Below are 22,711 nucleotides of genomic sequence, written 5' to 3'. Positions count from 1 at the left end.
CCCGACCGTCGAATTTACATTCAATCATATTTTGTTTATCCTTTCCCCATCTTAAAGACTTAGCTTTTGCTGTTCAGGCCTCTTCTATACTGTATATTGATGCACAGAGCTAACCCTAGCTTATCATGGAGAATAACAGCGATACTCCCGGATTATCACCATGTCCTTATACCCACCATCCCGCACAGGATCCAGAGCTCCCAACTCTAGGCGTCTTCGAATTAAGGTCCGGACACTCATGGGAATCACCAGTTCACCCTGGACAGGTCGAACAACAAATCCAACTACAAGATGGCTACAGCAGAGAGGTTGAACAAATTCAGCAGCAACAGCAATATGCGCTGCGGCAACAAACAGAGCACGACCAGAGCAGGTACTCACATATATTCCAAAAAATGCGCACAGCGCAGGAACAACGAGAACTAATCGCCCAAAACCATGCGCGCCTTGAAGCAGCAGCACAACGTCTCTCATATCGCACTCAGAATCAGCAGCCTCGCATGGAACAACAAACCCGATATGAAAGAGAGCAACGTCTTCGTCTCCGACTCCGTCGTCGCCATCACCGACAACTAGCCCAACAAGTCCAGGCACAGTTCCGCCAGGAAGGCATCACACTCAAATTGCCGCAACTCCAAACCAAGGAGGCCAATCGAGCCACACACTCGCTTACAAGAAGAATCCACCCCAACTTCCACTACATGACCTACCTCCTCTCCAGGAAGCTCGCACCATTAGTCCATTGCCTGTCGGGGATGCCGCACCCTTACTTTCCGAAATCAATGCTTTCGTTTAAGCTTCTCACGTCTGTAGAGCTGGATGCCCTAGCTCTGCACTTTGACCAGGTATATCCGCCGAATCAGGCAACATTCCTTTACCCGAAACCCATTAAGCCGTGGTTAGCTACGAACGGGTTCGTGAGGAACTTGGGGGTCGCCACGAGTGTAAAGAGGAGGCGGTTTGGACAGTTTATTGGGCTGAGGGGTTGTGAGAGCCCAGCTAGGGAGAAACGCGATGGCGAGGAGGAGAGCATACGTGAGCAGGTTGAGAAGGACTGGGAGGATAGGTTAAGAGGGTCTAGGGCTGAGAATCGGGCGAGGTGTCGAGAGTGTTGGGGGAATTGCGCGGCCTGGGTTTGAAGTCGTAAATACAAGATAATATAATATTTATTATCAACGCGTGTTGCCCATGTGCATAGTATTTAGGCAGTCTGGACTGGAGACGCATTGTTCGATCGGGCATAACTTCAACCATCAGGCTGATTGAGCACATCTGGACTAGCTCCGTGCCCCTTTAGGATATCTGCTGCTCGCGACTCATTTAGCCATAATAGACGACATGGAACTATTCTGCCCCTCCATCGAGCATCCGCGGGGTCATCTCCAAGAAGCGTCCTTTTAGCCGGCGGATAAATCACCCTTTAAGTGCACCAAGTCGGCGATGTCCATATAAATAAAGAAAGACCTCGAACACTCAAAATCACACACGATAACAACAAACTCTATATCAATCCACTTACTTTCTTCTATCATATCACAATGGCCCCCAAACCCCTAATAACCCACCTCTACACAGCCGACCCGTCGGCCCACGTCTTCAACAACAGACTCTACATCTACCCCTCGCACGACCGCGACACTGCCACCTCTTCAAACGACAATGGCGACCAGTACGACATGGCCGACTATCACGTCTTCTCCCTTCCCTCTCTTACTGCATCGTCAGACGAAGATGTCGCCGTGACAGACCACGGCACCGTCCTCTCCACGCCCGACGTCCCCTGGGCGTCGAAACAGCTCTGGGCCCCCGATGCCGCAGAGCGAAATGGCAAATTTTACCTTGTGTTTCCTGCACGGGATCATGAGGGCCTGTTCAGGATTGGGGTTGCGGTTGGGGAGAGTCCCGAGGGGCCGTTCGTGCCTGAAAGGGCGTTTTGGGAGGGGAGTTATAGTATTGATCCGGCGGTTTTTGTTGAGGATGCTACCGGCAGTGGAGATAATTATGGAGATGGAGATGGGAAGGCGGCGTATGTGTATTTTGGGGGCCTGTGGGGTGGGCAGTTGCAGTGCTGGGCCAAGTCTTCTCAGGCTGGTGGTGAGGAATGGGTGTTTGATAAAGATGGGAAAGAGCCAACAGGGGATGGAGTACCGGCATTATTCCCTCGTGTCGCGAGACTATCAGAAGACATGCTGAGCTTCGCATCGCCAGTCCGTGAACTGCAGATTCTAGATGAATCTGGTGTCCCCATTGCGGCGGACGACCATGACAGGCGGTTCTTCGAGGCCGCGTGGATGCACAAGTATAACGGGAAATACTACTTCTCGTATTCGACGGGAGATACACACTACCTGGTTTATGCAGTTGGGGACTCGCCGTTAGGTCCATTTACGTACCGGGGAAGGATTCTGGAGCCGGTGCTGGGGTGGACGACGCACCATTCCATCGTGGAGTTTGAGGGGAGATGGTGGCTTTTCTATCATGATTGTGAGCTTTCTGGGGGTGTGAGCCATTTGAGGAATGTGAAGGCTAGGGAGATCGGGTATGATTCAGAAGGAAGCATTTATCTTGTTGATTAATTGGCATATTGGACTGAGTGTACATAAACTGGGGTATCTGGCATCTAGTTCAAAAATTCAAACGGCATGTCGTCAGCCATACTGTTGATAAACTGTCGCACATGCGCAATGGCAGGATCGCAAAGGCAGTCCGCGAGGATCCGTCGTTCCTCGACTAATCGCTGCGGGCCTACCTCGCGGATATAGTAAATGGCAACGGTCATCGGATAGGTGGTGAGGTGAGTGCGGAATATGCCCATGGCCGGATGGATTATGATATAGAATGACCTAATTATATTTCCGCAGCAGATATCGAGGTCAAAAATGGGATCAATCTCCCGCGCCGGCTCCCATAGGGTTTGAAAGTTGTTCACGACAACGATCACAGTGGCCCAGAAGGAAGTCATGAGATGACACCCTATAACCTGCTGTGGCGATACCTCCTCCGGTACTTTTGTGGGTATCTCATAGTCTGGAGCATGTAAAGCCTGCCAGGTTGCCAGGTCTTGCTGCATTTGCAGCAGGCTATCGATGACTTGTTGTTTGAGGCGTTCCTTTTCGAATGGGTTATCGCAAGTCTTCATCACGTCCAGGTCCTCAAAGATTCCAGAAAGTTCAGCAATAATGTCCAAAAGATAGTCCCTGGGAGACTTTTCTTGCTGGAGCCATGGTATCATCTTCCACTCTGGTTCGGCGAGGACGCACCTCTTCCTGCCTCTGAGGCAGGACATTATCTGAAGAAGACATTAGTCGATATATCTTGGGAGCATGACAAGCCCAAATCCTACCAGATGCGCTCGTCCATCCGTGAATAGCCTGTGAGAATGGCCCGATATAAATGCGTATGGAGTCCGCATTACGAGAAGCGCAATGACGCCAGCGCTGTGTGCTTGCCAACCCCGGGCCTGCCTGATTTCACGATCGTTCGTGCCATAAACAGACTAAATAACGGAGAGTCAGAGCTGCCGCCTGACCATTCAGTAGGATATTCACCTCATAAAACCCCGCTAATCTAACCGCCGTAAAGATAGCATCGCTCAATCCCCTCCGCGGATCCTTCAACGCCACTGTAAGTTCCTGCAACGAGTTTGCGTAGAGCTTACTGCCCTCCTCTCGTAAAGACTTATCATCCTCCTGCCTCCCCACGCCAGAGATAGCCAAGGCCAGGATTGTCTTTTTCAATACACTCTCAGAGATGTACAGGTCCTGGGTTGCGTCAACCCACCCGCCTGCTGTGGCGTTCACCACGGTAGGGGACGGGTGGCCATTGGGAAAGTACAGCCGCCAAAACAGGTCTATATACTTGGTTTGGTAAGCACTTCGTGCTAGCTCGCGAGGCAGAGCAACATCTCCCCCATTGCTTCGGATTCGGCCTTTCTTGACGAGTTGCTGGCTGTTGTTGTTCTCGGCAGTGTTATTGATAAATATGCGGGGACGGAAGTATCCCGCGCACTCGACGCGGGCTTTGCGACATGTGCCACAAAACGGTTTCTCCAGGTCGCACTGTATGAACCGTTAGATCTCATGGTGTTGTGTGAAGATGGGATCTGGTATACTCTTTTTTTCCGCTTCAAGCATGTCACACACGCTTTTGATCGTCCTGGTACGCCAACCATGATTTTAAGAGTTCAATCGCTTGCGAAACACATGCACGTTTGAAGGAACGACAGGGGGACGATAAATGTTTAATAAAGTGCAGTCCGGTGGCTATGCAACGGATGGTCCGTGGGAGGATGCGCTGTGCCAGCTGTTCGGTCCATTCATGATGACAGGAAGCGCCGCCAAGGAGCCAGAATTATAAGGCTGGAAGACAAGAAACTAACAAGAAATTGGCAAATTGCAGCGATGGCGTATTCCCAGCGGTTTCCCAAAGGGGCTCAGTCCAGGATTCAGCTGGGATGACGGCTGGGATCTTTGATGCTGTTGGTGGGGAGTCCAGACTGCTGACATTCATTCTAACGCGACCAGCCGGAGAAGCGCCTCAATCCGTTCAATGGCGTTTTCGATCTCTGTGTTCATTTCCTGACCTGGTTGTAAGTCTGAGACATCTCAAACTGTCTATTTTGGCCCCCAAATTGTGCGCTGCGAGATAAGGGCCATGGCTTCGGAGGTGATTGTCGACCGACTCGACGGTGTTCACGAACCAAGTTATTTATTATCGGTGAAGGTTGTTCATCTCTTTATGCGGGAGGCCCTGCACCTTTGCCTGCATAAGAGCTTTATTCAGACAAGAGTGCCTACCTAAATCGGTCCATAGAGGGGACTCGTATAGCCTCAGTCCCGACGTATTAGGAAGGCGCATTTTCCAGAAAGCATCCCCACCGTTATCTCCGCTCTCGATGTGTTCGCTTATCTAGGAAACCGGCCCATGAAATCTGGCTCACCCTAAGCTATCTGGCCATATCTTCATGCCATCATTTACGTTGAATAAAAATTGTTCTCCAACGAAGAATGCCCATTGTCTACCTTACTGCTCACTTTACTGCCCACCTTAATGTCCCATCCCCTTCTCCCAGTTCTCTGCAACAATTCTCCAGTATTTCGTTTGACTATGCACCCGGAAATTCTTCCCCCACTTTACCATAACCAGGAAGACAAGAGAGCATGCCAGCCCGATAAACGCTGCAAAAATAAAGCAGTTCTGGTATCCTAACCCCTCTACCCAGGGCGTGATTCTATCCATCTAATTAGCAACATCCTCTAATAGCGTTGTTGTCCTGAAAGCTTACCCGTAACCTATTGCAAAGGACATCGTATTGCGAACAAGGATTACAGTCGCCATAGCATCGCCGCTTAGCTCACGGTAGCTATCGACAAGGTAGTTCACACTCAAGGTTACACCGCAAGTGTTTGCCATTGCAAGGAGGCACATGGCAACTAAAAGGCCAAACCAGTGGATGCCGTGGGCAGCGCCTACTCCCCATAGGATTAACGAACCGGGGACGATGATAAGACAAAGACCAAACGGCCAGAGACGTTGTTCGGCTTCCATTATCCCTCCATTGCGGCGAGCAAGTCTAATAGTGAGCCAGTCGCTGAAACGACCGGTAAAAAGAGAGCTATTGCATTCAGCACCTAGAGCTTGAAGGCAGAGCTTCGAGGTTACTTACCCAAGAATGACACCAAGGCAACAGGCAAGATAGCTAAGACCGACCATAGATGAGCTGCTCATGTTAGCAGATATTCCATATCTGGCTGATTAAATGCATTACCTGAAGTTATAAGGAGCGGATCCCAGTACTATAGATGCAGTTCCGTTCAAGACATTGAACCATATCAGGTATGACCCGTATGAGAACCTAAGCGACGAGCATGAGGGTTAGTTTCCCTTGCTCTTGAATAGTGACTATCAACCCACCCCGCATAGAATATCACTGGCCAGCTCAAATAATAAACAGTTTGCCAGGCCCGACGAAGCATATTGTTCCTCGACCGGCGAGGTCCTAGGATCGAGAGTTTCTGTAGATACGTCTTCTTGTTGTATATGGCACCGATTTCTGGATCACCCTGGCTCGATGGTTCAGTTGGCAGAGCCTTTTTCTCCCTTTTCTCGTTCTCTGTCGATGTAAACATATCCATTGGAACGTTAGGTGAGTTGGGTTTCTCTCGTTCGTAGTTTGTTTCCTCCATGAGGAAGAAAAGAAAAACGATAGATGCGCCACAGAATATGGCCGGCCAGTAAAATACCCATTCCCAACCGTGATATTCGGCAATAAACCCGCATATAACAGGGGCAAAATAGTTACTTCCTGCGAGGAAGAGTGCGTACAGGCTCATGTACAGTCCCCGTTCATGGGTGAAGTACTACTAATGGTCAGCTAGCCCTAGAATTAAGAGTGTCGTAATACACACCACATCGGTGACGGTGACTTCTGGCAACGCCTCGATTGGAGCCAGAAAGAAGCCCATAACGATACTTCGAGCTATCCATTCACCGTTATTTTTCACGAAAGGGCTGTCCTATATCAGTAGCATTCAACGACGGCTCAACCTGAGCATACCTCCAGACACTAGTTCCCTGTTTACGCTGATATTAGACCAAAATAGCCGGTTGACATACCAGATACCGTAACAAATGACTTACCACCATCCCCACAAGCGAGATCATATACGTCATCCGCTTCCCGTATTGAAGGGCAAATGGCTGCCAAAACAGAAGACCCCAGCCGGCCAGCAGGAACATATAGCCCGTTCCCTCATTTAGTGTATGAACAGAGACACTAGTTTCTTCAGAAAGTTGAACCAGGACAGAGTAAACGTTTGCGCAAGCAATGCCCGCGAACAGGGTATACCTAGGAGTTGGAGGGAAACAATTAAATTCTGCTTTGATATCAATCACCTGCCAAGGAGACTCACACGCTAACGCATATTGTAGACAGAAGCTTCCGGCGCCGCGACCAATTCAGAGGATCATCTGGATCATTTGAAGGTTCGGGAACCAAAACGATGTCGCTATCTCCGGAGTCAAGATGGCGAGTCGAAAGGACGCGGTCCTCGTCCACGAGAACGAATGTGCCGGGGATGGCGTCTTGATTAGTAGACGGCGTCATGGAGGGCAGACAGCAGCGTAATAATCGATGGTAAACTTAATCGGATTGACGAGGGACAGTCCAGAAGGGAGGAGGTCGAACTCAATATGTAGGCAAGGCGCGCCGCATGCTTATTCTCCGATAAGCTTCGAGGGCGTCAGTTTGCTATGTCCAAGGGAGAAGGCGGGCATCTCCAATTCATCTGCAGTCATATCTCGGTAATTATCAAATAGAAAAGAAGGGTTTCCTGTCCAATGTGACGCCACTCGTTAATTGTTTTCCAGTCTCGTTTATGAAGATGGCATTTGCCGTTGATAAGACGCGGAATTGCTTCCTCTCGTTCAACTTCCCCGCATTTATCGGGGGATGAAGCAATGAGCAGCATCCTTCTTGATATTCAAGCAACAGGGTGGGCCGTGGAGTTGGAGTAATTGGATCAGCAGCTGCTGCTATCTAGGAGGGGGCAGGATAGAACTTCCCGTTTCCGCCTAGAAGAGTGTTGTCAGTGCACTGATGAGATTGGAGTTGGAGAAGCCGAGGTGGTTATCTTCTCCGTCAGTCTGGGGCATTGGCTGTCTACGACATAGAGCCAGTCTCAAAATCCAGGACTGGCATAGTCAAAGCATAAATCCATGGGTAAGCAATATGTTCAGGGTCGAGGTATTGTACAATTTAATAACCACAAACAGTATAACAGGTTATCTAAAAGGCTGAAAAGGTCATGCAAGAATTGTAACAGAAGAGCAAAACTAGCGCCAGATATAATGATCATCTCAGCCCACTACATCATCATCCGGTAGCTCTCGAATGACCTTTTTAAGTAGCTGGATCAGCTCGTCAATGTCAGGACGATCGGCAGGCTCAACCTGCAGGCACCGGCGAACGACGTCCTTGATAGGTGCGCTAATGGAGGCAGAGCTATCTGGCTTAGATTCCTCCCCGGCTTTGCCCTTGCCTTTCGTTGCTGTTGACTTTTCGTCTGGGAACCTCCAGTCACCACCCAGGACACACATGCTCAAGCTACCACCAGTCTCTTCACTCCGGGCTTCAAATGGGCTCTTTCCCACTAGGCAGGCGTAGAGCGTGCATCCCAAGGACCAGATATCCACTTTGGTATCGATAATGGACCCTGTCTTGACGTCGAAAAGTTCCGGTGCTCGATATGGCATTGTGCTGTGTTCCGCAGCAGTATCTTGGACTGCCAATGCGAGCGAGCGGGATGTAATTGCGATGGGACTGGGTGCGAGCGATCCGAGATCCATCAGGATGGGGTTTTGTCCGTCGTCATCTATCATGATATTGCCTGAGGTGGTCAGTATTTTTTTTTAAAAAAAAAAAAAAAGAAAGAAAGAAAGAAAGTAAGAGAGAGAGAGAGAGAGAGAGAGAGAGAGAGAAAAGAACAAGCGTGTAGCGGTTTGCCATACCAGGTTTAATGTCTCGGTGCGCATAGGGGCGTAGGTCTCCATCTTCAACGCCTTCCTGGCTTTGAGTGACCTCATCGTCCATCAGCGGCTCGTTTTCTGAATCCTCCTCACCACCATGTTGGCTAGCGCGCCGCTTTGCCTTCCCCATCCTCATTCCAGTGTCTGCATCAGCTTCTTCACCCTCCCTTCTCACAGCCTTGGCCTTGCGTGTCGGCGCAGAGCCACTCTTGACGCGGTATTGGTGCATTGCGCGTAGCGCCTGGGCAACCCCCAGCATGAGCACCATGAGGCGCTTCTCCGGAAATCGCGTATGGTTGACAAGATTTGCGTTGACGGCATCCTGTAGGTTCCCTCGTTGGTAGTAAGGTAGAAGAATGTAGACTGTCTTGGAACCCGCCTCTCCACCGTCATTACGAAATTTCGAGCCTGATTCTGTTGAAACGCAGTGGTCGATCGAATGGATGACATTCCTCTCCGATGCGAAAAGATTATAAGCCTCTACCTCCTTCAGCGCCTGCGACACGGATTCCTGGCCGAATGGACATCGGATCTTCTTGAGGGCGAATAGTTCTGATGTGGACTTGTCTTGGACGAGGTATACGTAGGAAAAGCCTCCCTATCAAGATGCGGACTCATGGTCAGCCGGAAACCCACGAAAATTGCAAACGATAAACCACATACCTCACCCAAGAGCCGGAGCAATTTGAAGCTGCGGCTATTAATCTTCAGCTGCGGTGAGCTGGGGAAGCAGCACATGCAATCCGTAAAGTTGTAGAGGAGGTCAAAGAAGTATTGCGCCATGATGGAGGTATCGCAGGACGGGTCAGCAAAGCACCTCGCAGCGCGATTTAAATGCGAAAACAATTGACCGCAGTCCAAAAAGTATGCTGAGATTCTCAAGTCGATGAGAAAGGAGGACAGTTGCAGCTGGGCTCCACTTGAAGGGGATCGTGGATGCTCCAACAACGGGACGGGCGGAAGAGAAGGCGGAGAGGCTGACGCGCCTGGGCAGACAACACCTGGCCCCAAGCTCCAAGTGGCTTGCCATCTCTGTTTCATTCACGAGTCTCCCATTGATGGAGACATCATGTTTTACATCCGGACGATGCAGAATCTCCCAGTTTTTCACTTGTCTAGAATTGACATCATGACGTCTTATCTGCACTTCAGACGGCCATAGTCTGTACTTCGAATGGAAAGAAGACTGCTGGAGCTAGTCACAGAGCACAGCTGAACAGGTGATTAATAGCTACAGAGTATATTTAAGTGATTTACACTGTCGGATGAAAAGGCAGTTATTGCGGTCAATTGGCCGATTTCCTTATTAGGTAGTTCACAGCGTCGGCACTGTGAGTCGAGAATACTTGTTAGTTATCTGTAGTTATTCTCGGGGTTTGATCGACGATGAGCGCAGAGCGATACTCGGCGAAAGAATAAAATTAGCCTCGAGGAATCCCCATTTCAATTTACCGCTGCAGTGGTAGAGAAGATCGGAATCTCGGGTATCTGGGCTTCTGGGGCCTCGCCGCCATGATGGAGCCAGACCGGGCGGCCGCGAATCGTGATTGACAGAAACTCAAAGCTTTCGCTGGAGCACGGTCTTGTCAGCAAGGACTGAGAGCAGGGTTTGGTTCAGCCCGTGGCGCAAGCTTCCTCAACGACACAACGAACCGGTGGTGACTGGCGCTGTGAGTGGTGACAGTTCCTGACTGCGGGGAGACGGAGTAACCATGGTTCGTGCGTTGATCAAGACTCCTGAAAAACATTCAAGACAACGCAGAAAACAAACCAATCGCCGGGAGGAATTGGATCGCGCAGTCTGGAGAGCCGGTCCCTAGCCTAGCAGTAGCACGAGATACATAGCGAGGACTGGCGGACGCGCATGACGACACCCCAGTCTCGTTCAGTTAATCTTCCCTTGAGTTTCAGTCCCCTGCGTTTTCGCCTCCTGGCTCTCGCTGCCTGCGCTCTTGTTTACGCCTGTTGGGCACCGTTGAAGCTTTCAATTTCTCCGCCTGCCCATTCAGCCTCCAGCTCCAGAATGACTTGTCGTTGATCAGCCACTGGGTGCTGCCTCCACTTTCTTGACCATCCCTTTTCTTTCCCTCTCCTTTCGTGCTCTTCCTTCCTTCGCTCCCCTCTTGTTTCCTCTCCCTATTTCAATACCCTCCCTGCCCCTCCCGGCAAAGGTTTCTCTTTCACCCCCCGATTCCTTCGCAGTTGTCACTCGCGATGGCACCGTTGGATGAAATTCAGGTCGGCGACGCCGTGAACGTCCCAGGTGGGATGCACGGCACCGTTAAATTTATGGGAGTCGTCTCCGGAAAACCGGGCAGGTTTGCGGGCATCGAGCTTGCTCCGGAGCACGCCAAGCGAGGGAAAAACAGCGGCGATGTGGATGGAAAGAAGTATTTCGCGACCGCTACAGCAGGTTCAGGCATTTTCGTGCCCCTCAACAACAACAAATACGTCACCAAACGTTCGGCCTCCAATACTCCCGCAACCCCTTCGCGTCCGGTCAACTTTAGCAAGTCTGTCGGCCCTAGCCCCTCTGTACCTCGCCCGCCTCAAATGAGGCGTCCCTCCCTTCCCAGGCCGGAATCCCCACGAGTGGCCACGACGCCAAAATTGAGTCTGTCAGGGCTGCGGACTCCCTCTGGGGCATCGAAAACAGTATCGAAACCCGCCGCTAGCTCCAACGGCTACGCTCGAAGCCCCGTCAAAGCTGCCTCTCGCGCATCCGATCGCCCGCCATCCCGGTTTAGTATCGAAGATGGCCCGTCCTCGGCCAGGACCTCGGAGTTCGGGATCAACTCTATGGGTCCGGAGGTATCGGACCTGAAGGAGCAGGTCAAGGGCTTAGAGAAGCAGCTCTTGGATCGCGACAAGCAGCTGGAAGAACAAGCAAATACACTGGGGGATTTTCAGAGAATGCTGGAAGAGTTTGAGGGATCGGATGCATTGTCAATCCGTTCCCAGCTACGAGAGAAGAACGACCGCATAGCCCAGTTGACTATGGAGTTCGATATGCACCGCGCCGACTTCAGGAGCACGCTTGATACATTGGAAGTAGCAGCTTCGGAAACTGAGCGCGTCTATGAGCAGCGGGTTGAAGAGCTCATGCAACAGAACAAGGAATTACTGGACCGCGGCGAGGACGTGGAGGCTGTTGCAAGACAACTCAAGCAGCTAGAAGAGCTTGTCTCCGAGCTTGAGGAAGGCCTAGAGGATGCACGCCGTGGAGAGGCCGAGGCCAGAGCAGAAGTGGAGTTCCTACGTGGTGAAGTTGAACGAACAAAACTGGAGTTGAAAAAGGAGCGGGACGGCTCTGGCGGGCCTCGGGAGAATCATATGAGTCCCGATGGACAATCACGGGAGCTCGAGCAGAAGGACGATGAAATCCGCGGGTTGAAAGCGATTATCCATTCCCTGAGCAGAGGTGACCCTGACTTGCATGCACTGCAGCAGAATGGGTTTGGGACGGGCTCTCGAGCAGACCACAATGCAGATTATGTGGCTGACCTAGAGCAGCGGGTTCAAGAATACGAACGCGTTAACGAAAACAAAACATACCGTATCGAGGAGCTTGAGCGCGAGTTGCAGCAATCCCAAACGACCGGTGAGGGTCGGGCCCGCAGTTCCACTATTAAACAGTCAAGTTCCCAGCACAAACCATCCGGCTCAACAGGCAAAATCAGTAACGGGCATACCGCAAACCATGCCCATCGGTTGTCTGATCGAACTGTTGTTCCGAGTGATTGGCAAGATGAGCCTCCGCAGGAGGGGACTTACTCGTCCTACCCCTCCCACCGCCGTGGTGCCTCAGACACGTCTGCCCGCTTGGAGACAATGCACGAATCTGATACCCGTTCAGAGGATGGCGGTTCCTTGTGGTGTGAGATCTGTGAGACCGGTGGTCACGATATTCTGAGCTGCACGAATATGTTCGGAGCAGAAGCCAAGAATAATAAACCCACTGATACGGAGCAACCTCTACACAAAGAACTTTCTGATGACGAGCAGTCCACCGGACCGCCTGCGCCTAAAGTATCTCCACCGTCAAACCACAGCCAAAACACCACCCCCCAGAAGACCGGCCGTGATGCGGTCCTCGAGGGTCTCCGCGGAGTGGGACTCACGTCATCCATGGCTCCTGTTGCAGGAAAAGCCAGTGGTGTACTCGACGAGTCCAAGTGGTGCGCGCTCTGCGAGCGGGACGGACATGAGAGCATAGATTGCCCGTTTGACGATTAATTTACGTTCGCCGTTCGGACGTCCATGTATGAGACACAGCGACATGGTCTTGAATAACGTTCTTCGCTTCTGTGACATGACATGGTTACCCTTCAAACTGGATTTAGCGGGTTCGTTATCTTCTTATACCTCACTTATAATTGTGCCTTGTGCATGCTGCTTTCTTGATTCCTTAGTTGGCTCGGATGACCAAACCCATACCCCTGTATTGTTTGGTTTTTGCTTTGCTCTCCAGTTCCATATACCAGATGAAGCAATTTTGCACTGCAATTCGCGTTCGGCCGCTTGGATGGTCCTGTGTTAATAGTCGAATGTTTTCTTTTACTACTGAGGTCATTGTCTACCCTCGTCGATTTCGTTATTTGAATCATGGCGTGCTCGTCTACCCGGGTCCCCATTCTTGTTCTATTTTCCTCCTCTTTTGATAAAGCCCTACGATGGCCCATTTTCTTTCTTTCCGATAGTATAGCCGCTGGCACAATAATTCGCTAATTGGGACTCTACCTCTGAATTTTACATGACGTACAGCAGTTCGCTCAACCCCCCAAATACATAGCTTACATCAAATGTCGTGCCTCGTTTCGTCTCAACCTTCCGAGCTCAACAGACCTACTCCGGAAACCTAGGAGGCTGAACAACCTCCCCATCCGCGTACTTGGACTCCGCAACCAACCCACAAGCCTTACACCTCTTCTTCTCCTCGTCCCCGGCAAACTCCATCACACCCTCCTTCACCTGCGTCCCCAAATCTGTACAAATAAACCTCTTCTCCCACACAACCTCTCCACACCCGCGACAATACCATCGCAGCACATCCTCCGCCCCCTCAGCTCTCGGCTGCTCCATCACAACCCCAACCGTATCCGCAAACCGCACCGGGCAGTGCGGCGTGTTCGCGGGCAGCAGGAATACCGAGCCCTCATGGATAGGAATGTCCTGGAATGCAGGCGGCGAAACAGATGTGTCCACTGTCTTGAGAAGCATCGATCCCCGGTATTGGTAGAAGAATTCCGGTGTCGAGTTTATGTGGTAGTCTGTTCGGGCATTGGGGCCGCCGACGATCATTACCGTGTAGCCGGATGTGGAGGGGGAGGAGGGATGGTAGATGCAGTAGTTGTTGACAGGTGGTTGGAGGAGGTGGGAATTGGCTTCAAGCCTGCAGAGTTGTGTGGTTAGTTAGACAAGTCTGGCGTTTTTCAACATTATGCATGCATGCGCGGGGGCGGGGGTACGTAGGCAGATCGCGGAAAGACATGGGATTGGGAATGAGGTTAGAATGGGACATACCATTTTGGGATGTTGAGGGCCGGTGCTAGCATTGTCTTTCTGCTTCACGACCGGACTGTTAGCTTAGAGTTCTGATTCCTCAATCGCAGTAAAAACATATCGTGCTGTTGCTCATCAGTTGCTCACGAGTCACTTTCCCGTCCCGGGTTCTTATCGCTGCCGGAGATAGTCCGATCTTATGTCCGGAGGCGGGTCGGAAAAACTTTGCCCCAGAAGATTTTCTTGAATTTCGTTTTTCTGGGTTCATCGACTGACAGCTAAGAAGCGCAGATAAACCGAGGCCACAGGGTAAATATTTTCGATATTGCGACTATGGCGACCTCGCAACCTCCAATCCGACTCACCTCGCACAAAAACTTCGTGCATCGCCTTGTTTTCTCGACATTAACTGGCCGAACCGTTCATATCTCGCAAATTCGTCCTTCCTCTCCTACCAACCCCGGTCTTGCACCGCATGAAATCTCATTCCTTCGTCTTCTCGAAGGTGTTACAAATGGCTCGCAAATGGAAATCTCGTACACTGGTACGATCCTTGTCTACAAACCTGGTCTTATTACTGGAAGTGGCACCGGTGGTACTGTGATTCGACATGAGATCCCAGCTGGGTGTACTCGCGGCGTGAGCTATTTTCTCATCCCGCTATGCCTCATGGCGCCATTCTCCAAAGCTCCAATAAAGGTTCTCTTCACCGGACCCGGAGTGATTACTTCCTCAACACCGACCGGTGATATGTCTGTGGACAGCGTTCGGACCGCCATTTTGCCGCTTTTCAATCAGTTCGGTATTTTCAACAACATAGAATTGCGTGTGCTCCGACGATCAAACCCAGGCCCTAACGGAAGAGGAGGTGGTGGAGAGGTTCAATTGGTTTTCGGCCACCAAGTTCGGTTGCCTAAGACTCTGCATTTGATGAATGCTGGTAGGATCAAGAAGGTCCGCGGCGTGGCATATTCCGTTGGTGTTTCTGCCTCAAATAATTCGAGAATGATCGATGTTACTCGTGGCATCCTCAACCCACTTGTCCCCGATACCTATATTTTCTCGGATGTCTCGTCTGCTCCGCTTGTTCCTGCACCGGAAAGGAACAACCCGTCAGCCAAGAAAAAGATTGGACTCGGATTTGGCTTGTCCCTGGTCGCAGAATCTTCGACTGGCTGTTTGTTCTCCGCCGATGTGGCATCTCCCCCCAGTGGTGGTCAACCACCTGAGGACATTGGGAAGCAATGTGCATACCAGTTGCTTGAGGAGATCTCGAAAGGCGGATGTGTCGCTCCCGCGGCTTTCTCGACCATGATCGGTTTGATGACTATGGGTTCTGAGGATGTTGGGCGTATTCAGGTCGGTCGTGACATTATCGGAGACGAAAGTTCAATTCAACTTGCCCGAGATCTGTCGAAGTTCGGTGCCCCAGGCTGGGGGCTACGAGACGCTGGTGACGATAGCAACGACGTTATAATCAGCGTCGTTGGACGAGGTATTGGTAACGTTGGACGTAAGGTCGCTTGATCATACCGCCATACAGTCAAGCCACCGGTGACCGGCTGCTCTTTCCCTTGGCCGCAGCCCGTTCCGACAACCGACTTAAACGATTGAACCTTACGGCACCGATTGACCACTCAGCTTTCGCTCGTTACATTCGAGGTAGGTATGCCTATCTCCGTCGTTGGAATTGGGGCCTCCGGCGATGGACATCTCAATTGGTGGGGAGGGAGGTGGCACCTTCCACTCGCCAGCACTTACGGATTTACGCAATCTACACCCGTTAACGCCCGGTCAACTCCGTCGGATTGGTTCTCGAATACGATGCGCCAGTAATACTGGTGTCTTCTGTTGCCTCAGGTCAGGCTGTACCACTGTTCAAGACTTATCATATAGGCACGGAGCAATGTATACCTGGACGAGGCCGACATGGAGCAGTTGGTGGGTCGATCTCATCCCATTGATGATTCGAGACAAGACTTTTTTACAGAGCTCGGCTTTCATAACTAGCTTCTCTATTGCTACATTTATATGATACCCACCGTGTTTTGTCCAATGTTTTGACAGTTTGGGTTAAGACGCTTGAGACGCCCTACCCGCTGACGTTCCTGTATATAACCCCGTTCAATAAAATGTTCTCTTCCTCTTGCCAGTGTTCGATCTCTTGCTCTATGCTTCTTTTTGATTCTTCTAAAGACGACTGGTCTGGATTAGCTTTTGTGCGTAACCCTCAGCTCATCTCAACGCCACATAGATAGCCAATTGAGATTATGAGGCGAATCTCATCGAGATCCCGGCCTGCAAGAGCTCCGGAAGCTCGAACCCTATCCATGGTACACCATAATTCCGCGCTACCACCGGTATCACCGTCACAATACGGGCCCCAATTGTTCCCAAACAGGAAGGAACGGCCCTGGGGGGCTCCTTCCTGTATGGCCTTTCGGCGTTATCGCTCTCTTCACGCTCCGAGATCACGCAGTGGCGAGGGCCAAAGGCGAGTACTTAAACCTGCTCTTTCCCCCGTTCTGTTCTTCTCATTTCTTTCCTCCTACAACTCCCTGCTGCCCCTCTGTTGCCCTTTTACTATGCACCTTCCCACTTCAACCCAGTCTGCCCTCTCATGATCTGCCCCTTGTTTGTATGATCACCCTTGGCTTTTATGAGCTCATGTCATCGTCCTTGCTGCTGCCCACACATCTCTGTCTTTGTACTGCCTTCACCTCACCCTCCCGTCGTTATCCCCCCTGTCACATGCCCATGACTGCTTCCACCACATATTGTACTTGCACACACACCCCTGCGTTGTGACTGGCTTTGCAGCCATTTTTCTCCTTCCTATTATCATGTAACCCCATCGTCACTGTCCCCCGTCATCGCTGTCCCCCGTTGTCGCTGTTGTCTGTTGTCGCTGTTGTCTTTTGCTTGACAACCTGTGATGTCTAGATAACGGGCTAATAGGTACGCCCTCCGAGCGAGCATTATGCCTTGGCACCGTGAGTCCGCCCAGTGACGCGACCGTGCTAGTAAGTACCTCCCCGTGGTCATTGGCATTCGAGTCAAGTACTAATCAGTTTGACAGGCTGGCTAAAAACAATCCACTCACACCGCGGGCCAGCTCCCATTGGGACATGCTCCTGTGGGTACAGCTTCTCTATACCAAGCTGGTTACTAACATCAATGTCAAGGGATGTGGATAACCCAACACATCTTTGCTCACCCCCCCTCCAAGCATTTATGCCCGTCACCGTGAGTAGGCCCAGTGACGCGACCGTGCTAGTAAGTACCTCCCCATGGTCGTTGGCGTCAGAGTCAGGTATTAATCAGTTTGACAGGCTGGCTAAAAACAATCCACTCACACCGAGGGCCAGCTCCCATTGGGACATGCTTATGTAAGTGTCTCTTGTTCAAGAGCAGCTTGTTTAGATACTAACTTCGTTGATGCGCAGGGACGAGGATAACCCAACTCGTCCAAACACCTCCATCATGCCAGCGCTGGGCTCCGGAAGCATTTGGTTTCATAGTCGCTGGCTAGGGATGATCGACTCACAGGAAGACATGTGCTGAGTGGTGGTCACGGCCTCGACAATACACTTCATAGTCCGGACAACACACTTTGCGATCCGAGGGCACGTTTGGGATGGTAGGGGATATTCCTGTATTTACGTTTGTGTCCTGGTCAAGGTTTTTTGCCCAGTGGGTTTTCCCTTGGCTGTCACCTAAATAGGGGGACTAGTTATGTACTTTTATGTGTGGTTGCATCTACAAACTACGAGAGCTTGGGCGGTAGGGGTTCACTTGTATGTATATCAGACCTTGGCAATCAACGATATGGATGTCGTCCTTCCATCGCATAGTTCTTGGCAATGCGTAACTATAGTTCACTTATACATGGAGTATGAATAAGCTCATTTCGTAATTTTGTTGGAAACGCCAAAGATAAGCTCGGAATAGACTTTAGAGGCGCCAATGGTTTGAGCCGACGACACGTACACCGCCCCACTCAGGATTAAACTACAGCCACTACCAAGCCCTAACGCCGCTAACGGAAGGAAAGGGGGAAGTGAAATGCCTCCCTTTTATTTTTTTTTTTTTCTAGTTTCTCTATTTTTCTATCTATGTCTATTCCAAAAGCGCCAAGAGACATTGATCAACACGGGGAGAGCAGAACAAGCCAGCAAAGACACAGATGTCCCAGCCTCCCAGGTGAAACAATAGAGCCAGACCCAAACGCCGATCATCAGGAAGAACTCTGGAATGATTCCTGAGTCAACCCCAACAAAAACATGGCATATGTACCCTTTTCAACGCCAGTGATGCTGCGGACCCAACCAAAACAAACAGAACAGAAAAATGTATTTGACAGATGATGAAACAAAAATGTCCACATTTATCTATGTGGGGGAAACTTGGCGGAGATATGTAAGGGGGATGTGGGGAAAAAAACGTAAGAAAGGACGAATTAAAGAATGATAGACAACAGAAGGGAAGTATATGGAATTGCCAAAAGGAGTCGGTCCGAGAATGGCGCAATAAACGCAAGCAAGAAAGGGAAGTTGCAAGAGTCGAAAAGCGAAGAAGATAGGTAGAGCGGATCAATTTTTGATCTATTCAGAAATATCCTCATCCTTGCCTGGGTACATGATATCCTGGCGGATAACGGCTCGGACGTTTGAGACCAAGACGAAGAGGAACATGCAGATGATGCCAATGGACATTGCGGTCGCGACGCCGCTGATGCCCTTGCTACCTAGCCAATCGCCCAACGTAATTGTAGCAAGTGTGAAACCAGTGTTGGGGAAGACCATGGCCCACCAGTTCAGGTGGAAGGAGGAGGGTGGATCACGAATGACGGCGATGACGGCAATACAGAAGAACCAGAGACTCAAGGCCCAGAGGAAGGCGGCGGCGGATATTGCGAGGAGAGTCATTATGCGGGCATCTTGGACTGCGGTTTCGTCGTGGAGGAGGTCTAGCTGGTCTGGAAGACTGGAGGCCATGCCGACGAGGGCCAGGGCTGTGAAAGCCGGTGGTCCAACGCAGATGAACATTCCGGGTCTGTGTTCGCGGTTGGGAAGGCCGGATTGCATCAATCGTCCGATGTAGTGGGAGTACATTATAAAGGCGACAGAGAAACCAAGACCTTGGAATGTAATACCGGCGCAGACCATAGGAATCGAGGAACGGATGGGTTGCTGCTCTGCGATGACGGAGGCAATAGTACCGCTAAGCATGACCGGGAAGATGGGAAGAATCCACGATGGCATCATAGTTTGGAGGTGGTAGGAGTGGGTTGCGAAGACAAAGTAGTACTGGACAACTGCGAGAGTGAGTGTGCAGGCGCAGTAGATCCAGAAGAGAGCTTCTAGTGCGAGCAGGAAGGATTCCTGTGCATCTTCGCCGAAAAACTTGTAAAGGCCGGAGATGATAGTCGCGATGGAGAGCCAGAAGGTCGGGAAGAAGAAGCCCTCTCTGTCATGACGGAGGGAGTCGAGAAGACCTCCATGAAGTATAAAGCGAAGTGACATAAGAGAGCAAACGAAAGCAAAGAAGACAAGATCGATGATGTATACAGCCAAACCGATATCGCGGAGCCCCTCGAACTGGAAGGGCTGGTTGGCAATGAGAAGCGCCAGCCCTCCAGTGCTCATGGTTAAAGTGTACCATGCCCAGGTGAAATGGCGCAGACGCTCGCGGAGGCTCACTTTGACAGGCTTCTTCATCTCGATATCGATTGTGGATGTCTCAGACCGGGGAGTCGGCGGGCACAAAGTGCTCTGAGGGCTGTTCTCAAACATTATGACTGGGGAGGAAAAAAACTATGAAGCATTGACGAGGTAAATCCAAACGAGAGGCAAGCAGTCTAAGACAAGCAACAAAGCTAAAGATAAGAGTAACTGAGATCTATGAAGAGAAATAAGATTTTTGTTTGTAATGAATGACGAGAATGGGAAAGGTGAAGCGAATGGAGGAGGTTTATATGAAAGGAGACTTGAGGTTTGGAGGCAGGGCAAGGTAGAAGAGAGAGTCAGGTCGGCAAGGTCAACGTAGACACATGGGGGCGCAGGGACAGGGCTTGCAGGAATGTTACAGGAGAGAGCAGTACGCAATCTAGAATAACCCAAAGGGGTAAAAGACACAAAATTTCAAATGGCAAAGTAGGAAAAGCACCAACAACGTGCATCAGCGCCCAGGGACAAGCACGTCGATCAAACCAAAGAATCACCAGGGCTACGCCGAGCCCAGAGGGTGTAAGCACTGTGCTTGATCTTCTGAAGGCGAAATTCTCATAGGATGTTCGACTTGGGCCGCCGTATCTTTGCGCCTGCTCATCATCGATAGTGGGTTCCGTCCAAGACTTTTAGTATCAAAACTACAAGAGCCCAGATATATGGTAGCAGCTCGCTTGATGTTCCTTCATATAGCAGGCCCAAACTGCTCGTAGAACGTCTGCTGTCAAACTCGGTGCTCATTTTGGCATTGCACAATGGGAGAATAGTCCCATGTATTAAGAATCTAGCTTTGCAAAAGCCGGTGGCCAATTTTGAATTTCTGATGCCTAGGGGAAGAGTGGACCTGCGATCTGCGCGGCTGATGCTCAATGAACAAGCTGTGATGCCATTTGCCAAGTATACCGCGAGCTAAAGTGGGACGCTGCGCCAAAGGGCGCTTCCAGGCCTTCTTTTTGGGGGTTGGCCGAAGCATGAGTGCTACTATCATTCACGGGTACCTGGTGGGAGGCTGAGACGCAATACGTATCCAGCACCGTCGCAGGCAGAAAATGGTCTAATTAATGCAGAATAATAATGCAGGATCAGAATCAAAATCAAGGTGGCACTGCATCAATTCCGGTAAACGTGTGGAGCCGGATTCGACGGAGTCTGTCTGTCTTCAAAGAATGGGCGAGAAACATCGAAGCCGTCGGCTGGTTCGTTGCGTGCTCTCTCGGTCCGGAGTGCGACGGCCATTCGCGGAGGACTGTGGTGGGACTTCAAGGGCCCGATGAGATCTAGAAGGTGATGGAGGTGGGAGCGAAGAAGAGACTCTGCAGGTTGTGTTGCTACAGGAGTCACATGGCCTGAGGACTTGCTCTCGCGGCTTCATCCTCTCTGGTTCCTCGCAGACTCTTCACTCATCTGCGCTATTCTCCCACGTACTCCCACTCTCGGCATCGAGGATCATCTCGAGCCGCCTACTATTCATTGGTTGCAAAGTCTCGCGCGGTTATCCTGCATTATTTCATTCTCAGGTCCAACTGCTACGCCGGCGCCCCTCAGCCCAGCCTCTCCAAGCCAATGATACGGTGGAGTGGATTCGCTCGGAGTTATCCTCATCTTCTATACATGTACGTTCACAAGAGCAGTCTGCCAAGAGTCACGTATCTCAAAACTGGCTGGGTGGCTGATGTTCTTGGTAAAACGTTGCCTGTCCGCCAAGGATCGTGGCAGGGTACGGTCTTCCTCAAATATCGATATCTAAAGAACCGGGTGTCTTGGCAAGTTGGCACCCATCATCCAATGAACTCGGTATCTCGATTGCAAATCAAGAATCAGGGGAAGGTTAGGGCATCATCTCGCTGGGCACCAATATTCTGGCGCCTGTGCTATAGCCTTGACGACGGTCTAAGATGGCTTCCAAATTTCAAAACGAAAACATTCAGGGTTTGCTCCACCAGGCACATTCCTATCATCCCATGTTCTTCATTATTCACATTAATAAATGACTGTGTCAGTAGTTCCATCCCATGTGCAGGTAGAGCATGTCATCGTTTGGTGCAGTTGCAGCAGGTGTGGCAAGAACCTAGCATCTCTTATGGTGTCCACTTTCAGTTCTCCCCCCCGATCAAATAGCGTTGCCGATACGGCCCATATGCTCGGCCCCTGGCAAAAGCATTAAAGGTGTGTGCCGGTCGCGCTGCTTGGTCCCGTTCGGCACCCGTTCCACGCCGTTTCCACTCCTAGTCTTCAACACACCCTGCCAAGGCGGAGATCAACAGCACATCATCCACGGGGGTTCCACTGCCAAGCTTTGCGTCGATGATCCTAACCCCTTAGCGTGTCGGCACCGAAAATGAAACGGCGATAAGAGAGTTTCAAAACCAGCAAGAGATATCTGAAGAATCGATTCGAGATTCGGATGGAAGCGGTTGAACCAAACAAATTTCTATTTTTCGACCAAGAACGACGCGGATACACGCGGCGAGCCAGTAGATAGCCCTAATGAACCCGGATCCCGGTCTTGACGATATCTTTGAAATCAACCCCTTCCCCTGGGCAAAACCCAGCACCGGCTTGGCAGAGCGAAAATCATCCGCTCAGTTCCATGCACAGCCGCACCCTTATCAAGAGAGCTTCAGACCAAGCCTTGGCGTTTGCGTACGTGAGGATTTATTTGTGTTGTTGTTCCTCCTTTCTATCAATCCTGTGGCCTAGGCAGCATGTATCACCTTGCTTTACGCAGCTCTTGTTATCTTGCTTTGTCGTCCCTTGTGGATACCGAACGCATCATCCTGAGCCACAATTGACGCGGTTCTTATCTATATTTATCGTCCGCCAAGAATGGCTCACGAATTTATTGGCCAAAGAACCCTGTTTCTGAGGGTAATCGGCAGAGGAGTCTAGTATACGTGCTGAGCTCGAATACATCACCTCCTGATATGCGCTGACATATAAATCATTATGTTAAT

General features: G+C 50.8%; 9 protein-coding genes across 9 annotated transcripts; 5 read left to right on the top strand and 4 right to left on the bottom strand.

Moving 5' to 3' along the window:
* Positions 1 to 13: 13 nt before the first annotated feature.
* Positions 14 to 1,193, top strand: ASPVEDRAFT_37245 (uncharacterized protein). Its single transcript, XM_040811423.1, has one exon. It carries the CDS (start codon positions 126 to 128, stop codon positions 1,137 to 1,139), a length of 1,014 nt encoding a protein of 337 aa, XP_040663567.1. The 5' UTR covers positions 14 to 125; the 3' UTR covers positions 1,140 to 1,193.
* Positions 1,194 to 1,538: 345 nt separating this feature from the next.
* On the top strand, positions 1,539 to 2,576 carry ASPVEDRAFT_125811 (glycoside hydrolase family 43 protein; the record flags this gene model as incomplete). The annotated part of the gene is made up of 1 exon (XM_040806302.1): positions 1,539 to 2,576. One exon carries the CDS (start codon positions 1,539 to 1,541, stop codon positions 2,574 to 2,576), a length of 1,038 nt encoding a protein of 345 aa, XP_040663566.1.
* ASPVEDRAFT_429880 (Zn(II)2Cys6 transcription factor domain-containing protein) lies at positions 2,407 to 4,608 on the bottom strand. The gene is made up of 4 exons (XM_040812727.1): positions 4,112 to 4,608; positions 3,549 to 4,058; positions 3,344 to 3,496; positions 2,407 to 3,289 (listed from the first exon to the last, which is right to left on the bottom strand). The coding sequence occupies exons 1-4, from the start codon at positions 4,169 to 4,171 to the stop codon at positions 2,621 to 2,623; spliced, it is 1,392 nt and encodes a 463-aa protein (XP_040663565.1). The 5' UTR covers positions 4,172 to 4,608; the 3' UTR covers positions 2,407 to 2,620.
* A 265-nt stretch (positions 4,609 to 4,873) lies between these two features.
* On the bottom strand, positions 4,874 to 7,549 carry ASPVEDRAFT_37240 (putative MFS transporter). The gene is made up of 9 exons (XM_040811421.1): positions 6,912 to 7,549; positions 6,640 to 6,847; positions 6,557 to 6,573; positions 6,408 to 6,510; positions 5,914 to 6,359; positions 5,768 to 5,854; positions 5,666 to 5,719; positions 5,285 to 5,614; positions 4,874 to 5,230 (listed from the first exon to the last, which is right to left on the bottom strand). The coding sequence occupies exons 1-9, from the start codon at positions 7,103 to 7,105 to the stop codon at positions 5,047 to 5,049; spliced, it is 1,623 nt and encodes a 540-aa protein (XP_040663564.1). The 5' UTR covers positions 7,106 to 7,549; the 3' UTR covers positions 4,874 to 5,046.
* A 308-nt stretch (positions 7,550 to 7,857) lies between these two features.
* ASPVEDRAFT_79489 (putative serine/threonine protein kinase ENV7) lies at positions 7,858 to 9,309 on the bottom strand (the record flags this gene model as incomplete). Its single annotated transcript, XM_040816700.1, has 3 exons — positions 7,858 to 8,387; positions 8,509 to 9,124; positions 9,190 to 9,309. 3 exons carry the CDS (start codon positions 9,307 to 9,309, stop codon positions 7,858 to 7,860), a joined length of 1,266 nt encoding a protein of 421 aa, XP_040663563.1.
* Positions 9,310 to 10,740: 1,431 nt separating this feature from the next.
* ASPVEDRAFT_49741 (CAP-Gly domain containing linker protein BIK1) lies at positions 10,741 to 15,555 on the top strand (the record flags this gene model as incomplete). Its single annotated transcript, XM_040814214.1, has 5 exons — positions 10,741 to 12,749; positions 13,291 to 13,292; positions 13,443 to 13,644; positions 14,337 to 14,623; positions 14,717 to 15,555. 5 exons carry the CDS (start codon positions 10,741 to 10,743, stop codon positions 15,553 to 15,555), a joined length of 3,339 nt encoding a protein of 1,112 aa, XP_040663562.1.
* Positions 15,556 to 16,993: 1,438 nt separating this feature from the next.
* ASPVEDRAFT_429659 (uncharacterized protein) lies at positions 16,994 to 17,678 on the top strand. Its single transcript, XM_040812717.1, has 3 exons — positions 16,994 to 17,051; positions 17,108 to 17,417; positions 17,475 to 17,678. The coding sequence occupies exons 2-3, from the start codon at positions 17,206 to 17,208 to the stop codon at positions 17,590 to 17,592; spliced, it is 330 nt and encodes a 109-aa protein (XP_040663561.1). The 5' UTR covers positions 16,994 to 17,051; positions 17,108 to 17,205; the 3' UTR covers positions 17,593 to 17,678.
* A 954-nt stretch (positions 17,679 to 18,632) lies between these two features.
* Positions 18,633 to 19,823, bottom strand: ASPVEDRAFT_79485 (tellurite-resistance/dicarboxylate transporter family protein; the record flags this gene model as incomplete). Its single annotated transcript, XM_040816699.1, has 1 exon — positions 18,633 to 19,823. The coding sequence occupies one exon, from the start codon at positions 19,821 to 19,823 to the stop codon at positions 18,633 to 18,635; it is 1,191 nt and encodes a 396-aa protein (XP_040663560.1).
* A 1,356-nt stretch (positions 19,824 to 21,179) lies between these two features.
* Positions 21,180 to 22,111, top strand: ASPVEDRAFT_429207 (uncharacterized protein). The gene has a single exon (XM_040812707.1). The coding sequence runs from the start codon at positions 21,321 to 21,323 to the stop codon at positions 21,873 to 21,875; it is 555 nt and encodes a 184-aa protein (XP_040663559.1). The 5' UTR covers positions 21,180 to 21,320; the 3' UTR covers positions 21,876 to 22,111.
* Positions 22,112 to 22,711: the final 600 nt, after the last annotated feature.

The sequence above is a fragment of the Aspergillus versicolor genome, assembly GCF_001890125.1.
Source record: "Aspergillus versicolor CBS 583.65 unplaced genomic scaffold ASPVEscaffold_2, whole genome shotgun sequence".
Taxonomy (NCBI): Eukaryota; Fungi; Ascomycota; class Eurotiomycetes; order Eurotiales; family Aspergillaceae; genus Aspergillus; species Aspergillus versicolor.
Note: the sequence above shows the minus strand (reverse complement) of the source record. Positions and strands in the feature narration are given on the sequence as shown.